At 46.5% G+C, this 4,133-nt stretch overlaps 1 protein-coding gene across 2 annotated transcripts in view; it reads right to left on the bottom strand.

The window, feature by feature from the left end:
* COPS7A (COP9 signalosome subunit 7A) overlaps nucleotides 1–1,881 on the bottom strand; it is an 8,073-nt gene extending 6,192 nt beyond the window's left edge. The window contains exons 1-2 of one of the 2 annotated variants that reach the window (XM_011982986.1): nucleotides 1,667–1,881; nucleotides 1,001–1,205 (exon numbers count right to left, since the gene is read on the bottom strand). In XM_011982986.1, coding sequence (XP_011838376.1) covers nucleotides 1,001–1,162 — 162 coding nt within the window. In that variant the 5' untranslated portion in view covers nucleotides 1,163–1,205; nucleotides 1,667–1,881. Of the gene's footprint in view, nucleotides 1–1,000; nucleotides 1,206–1,568 lie in introns of both variants that reach the window. The other variant, XM_011982985.1, reaches the window with a different exon arrangement.
* Nucleotides 1,882–4,133: the final 2,252 nt, after the last annotated feature.

Genomic DNA, 4,133 nt, shown 5'->3' with positions numbered 1-4,133 from the left:
ATCTCCTGACCTCGTGATCCGCCCCTCTCGGCCTCCCAAAGTGCCGGGATTACAGGCTTGAGCCACTGCGCCCGGCCTCAGCTAATTTTTTGTATTTTTAGTAGAGATGGGGTTTCCCGTGTTAGACCATCAGGATGGTCTCGATCTCCTGACCTTGTGATCCGCCTGCCTCAGCCTCCCAAAGTGCTGGGATTACAGGCGTGAGCCACTGCGCCCAGCCCTGTTTGTATTTTTAATAGAGACAGGGTTCTGCCATATTGGTTTCACCTCCTGACCTCAGGTGATCCACCTGCCTTGGCCTTCCAAAGTGCTGGGATTACAGGCGTGAGCCACTGCACCAGGCCAAGTGCTTCTTTTTCATCACCTTGATGGATACTCTTTAGTTCCACTGCAGATGAAAGCAGGGAAAAGTCAGCCAGTTTTCACCATATCACAGAGTGATCCAAAAGGTTAAACCACAGGCCCCACATAACTTAGCTCAGTTTACCCACATATCACTGTCAGCATGTCAGGACTCAGGCTGCCTCCTCTGTAAATTAACTCTGCCACTTTTGTGTGAATGGTTCTCTCTGCTGTGTTCCACTTGTACCAGACTTTACACTTTCCCATAATCTCACTTTATTCCCACAACAGAGGGGGCAGTATTGTCTCCATTTTTAAAAAAGAGAGCTGAGGCCCTAAAACAAAAGTGACCTGATCAAGGTGACATGAGAATTAACAGCCATTACGCTGGTGGAGACGGGCTGGAAATCAGGTTTCCTATTCTTAATAACATGCTCTTTTGCTTAAAATGAAAAATAGTGGGCTTTACAGATCCTTTATCTCCAAAGGAAAGCTGGTTTGCTTGTTGACTGGTTACTTTTGCAAGTTGGCATTTAATCATCACTGTTTTCTTGTTCAACTGAATGGTATGGGATCACAAATTGAGCCCTGCCCATCCATTCTCAAATTCAAACCTTTGCCCATGCTTCTCTGTGGACTATTCAAGCCAGCAACCCACCTCTCTAACATTGGGCATGTCCAGCAGTTCTCCAAACACGTAGACACCAGGGGCCTCCAGCACCTGATGGATGAGTGTGGCCAGCGCTGCCCCCTTGGCCGACTTGGCTAGGAGCAGAAATTGCTCCTGGTTCTGCCCTGTCACCTTCACTTCCGCACTCATGACTGCACTGAGCTGGGGGCACCTGGGCTCAGGATGTCCAGAGCTGCAAGGAAAGAGAATGTGAAGCTAGAGATCCCCGATGGCTGGTAGGATGGGAAGCACAAGGCTGAAGGACTGCATTGTATAGGTACTAAGTCGGTTCTGCGGTGAGGAATCAGACATGGAGCGGTCTAGAATTCTGATCTACGAATCCTAAAGTCAGCCACTTCAAAGGCTGCCACACCCACCCCCTCCCCTGAGCCTAACCCCAAGCCCCATCATGTGCACCGCCACTGAACCCCAAGACAGGATGCAACGGAGAAAGGGGTGTCGCATGGTATCCACACTAACGACGACGCTCCCTCAGTTCTCCACTCCTGCCCCGCACGCGCCCACAACCACGTGACCTCACCCCAATGAAGCTTACACGTGGCTCCGCCCCCTCCCTTAAAGACACCGCCCAGCGACCGTGGGCTCCCGCCGACTGCTTCGTCGTACCCTGGGTCAGGCTCTGCGGGCCGCTACCTGGAAGCTTCGCCCTCCAGCGCACCGGGCGGGGCCGCCGCTCCGTCACCTCCGGCAGCTGTTCCAAGCCTTTCCTGCCACCTCCCTGAAGAGTCGCTCTGGCCACTAAACTCTATGGCGGGCTTCCGGCCGTACTTCCGCTCTAAGGACGCAAATTTCGGCAGGTCATGCCCCGCCCCCGCGTTCCAACCGCTGAAGCTCCAGTGAGGGACGCAAGCATTCTACTCTCCGATTGGTCGCCGGGGGAAGAATGACGGGCGCCTTTTTAAATACTGTATTTCAATAAAACTTTATTAGTGGAAGAGCGCTAGCCACTAAACACAGACGTCTTTGGCGGGTCCCTGGTCTCGGCCGACTCTGTGTTTGTTCTAAGCCGCTGGAGAGCTGGAGATCAGGACTGCCCTGGGTGCCTGAGGCAAGAGAAAAGCTGTAATGGAATGAGTGAAGAAGCGGGAAAAAAACGGGATGGGGGAGTAAGGGGCAGAGAGGAAGTAAACAATAATCAATAATAGAAGTTTAGCAGCAGAGATCACCTAGGTCGTTCAACCACTCACTTTTTTGAAGAGCAGGAGAAAAGAAGTGAGAAGAGTAAAAGATAATAATTGCTAACATGTATTGAGTGCTTACTATTGGTCAGACATCTTTTAAAATTTTATTCCGTTGAATCCTCACAAATATTCCCAGTGTGACTTCAGGACACCCTCTACCAAGATTACTATATATGTATTAATACTTGTAGAATGATGCTTTCAGTACATGGAGTCTTAGTTTCTTGGGGCGGAAAAACCCCTATGTTACTCTCATTTTACAGAAAAGGAAATTGAGACTCATAAAAATCCAAAGATTTATCTGGAGCTTTTCAAACTCAAAACCATCTTTCTACTTCAACATACTTTAATAAAAACAAAAACAACTAACATTTATATAGTATTTTATATTTCACAGCAGGCTTGCAGAAGGTCAAGTGAGGGTAAAGTTAATGACATCTTGGCCTTTGTGTTAAGCTACGAGCATTACTTAATTCATCTGATACAACAATCTAGTAATTGTTATCTCCACTTTCCAGATGGAAAAACTGAGACTCAGGAAAATTAAGAAACTTATAAGTAATGGAAAGACAAGAAAGTGAAAAGGAGAAAGATAAAGAGAAATAGAACTCGTAGTCTGTTAGGGCTAAAGGAACTGCAGATGCAGTTTATGGTCCACATATTTTGGTTTGTAATAGAAAATAAGCAGAAACACAGAAAGGAAAGGGAAAGGAGGAAGAGGAGAAGAAGAAATGAATGGAAAAGGTGAAACAAAAGTGAGAAGGAATCAAAGGCATAATAAAATATTAAAACTTTGAAGGAACCAAGGAATTAATGAGTCCTAAACTTATTTTTTTTTTTGCATCCACCCCTCCCCGCCCAAGCTTATCTTATCTTTTCTTTTTTATTTTATTTTTTTTTTGAGCCAGGATTTCGCTCTTGCCACCCAGGCTGGAGTACAATGGCACAGTCTTGGCCCACTGAACCTCTGCCTCTTGGGCTCAAATGATTCTCCTGCTTCGGCCTCCCGAGTAGCTGGAATTACAGGCGTGCGCCACCATCCCCGGTTAATTTTTGTATTTTTAGTAGAGATGGGGTCCAAGCTTATTTTTAAAGAGAGAAGGGAAAAACATGCAAGATGAACGAATGAGAAAACAACCCATATTTGTTCTATTTTGCACCAAGTGCTTTATTTGTTCATTTTTTACTTTTTTTTTTTTTTTAGAGGCATGGTTTCACTCTGTTGCCCAGGGTGGCATGCAGTGATGTGATCACAGCTCACTGCAGCCTCGATTGTTCAAATTATTTATTTATTTATTTATTTATTTATTTAGACAGAGTCTCGCTCAATCGCCCAGGCTGGAGTGCAGTGGTGCGATCTCGACTCACTGCAACCTCCACCTCTCGGGTTCAAGCGATTCTCCTGCCTCAGCCTCCCGAGTAGCTGGGATTACAGGGACGTGCCACCATGCCCAGCTAATTTTTGTATTTTTAGTAGAGATGTGGTTTCACCATATTAGCCGGGATGGCCCTGATCTCCTGATTTCATGATCCACCTGCCTCTGTCTCCCAAAGTGCTGGGATTGCAGGCGCGAGCCACCGCACCTGGCAGATGGTTCAAATTTTTATTCGATTTTTGCAACCCTATGAGGTGCATATTAGTGTGTCTCAATTCACCTGTGAGGAACACAGAGTTAGGAACTTCTTAGGAACACAGAAGTTAAATAGTTTGTTGAAGGTTACCGGTCTGTGATGGAACTGAGATTTAATTCAAGTTTGTCTGATTCTAACACTGTATTGAGAAAGAGAAGAGAGCCAGGTGTGGTGGCTCAGGACTGTAATCCCAGCATTTTGGGAGGCCAAGATGGGCGGATCACTTGAGGCCAGGAGTTCGAGACCAGACTGGCCAACATGGTGAAACCTCATCTCTACTAAAAAAA

Source organism: Mandrillus leucophaeus, unplaced genomic scaffold, assembly GCF_000951045.1.
Source record: "Mandrillus leucophaeus isolate KB7577 unplaced genomic scaffold, Mleu.le_1.0 Scaffold245, whole genome shotgun sequence".
Classification (NCBI taxonomy): domain Eukaryota; kingdom Metazoa; phylum Chordata; class Mammalia; order Primates; family Cercopithecidae; genus Mandrillus; species Mandrillus leucophaeus.
The sequence above is the reverse complement of the archived record's forward strand: the minus strand, read 5'-3'. Positions and strand labels throughout refer to the sequence as shown.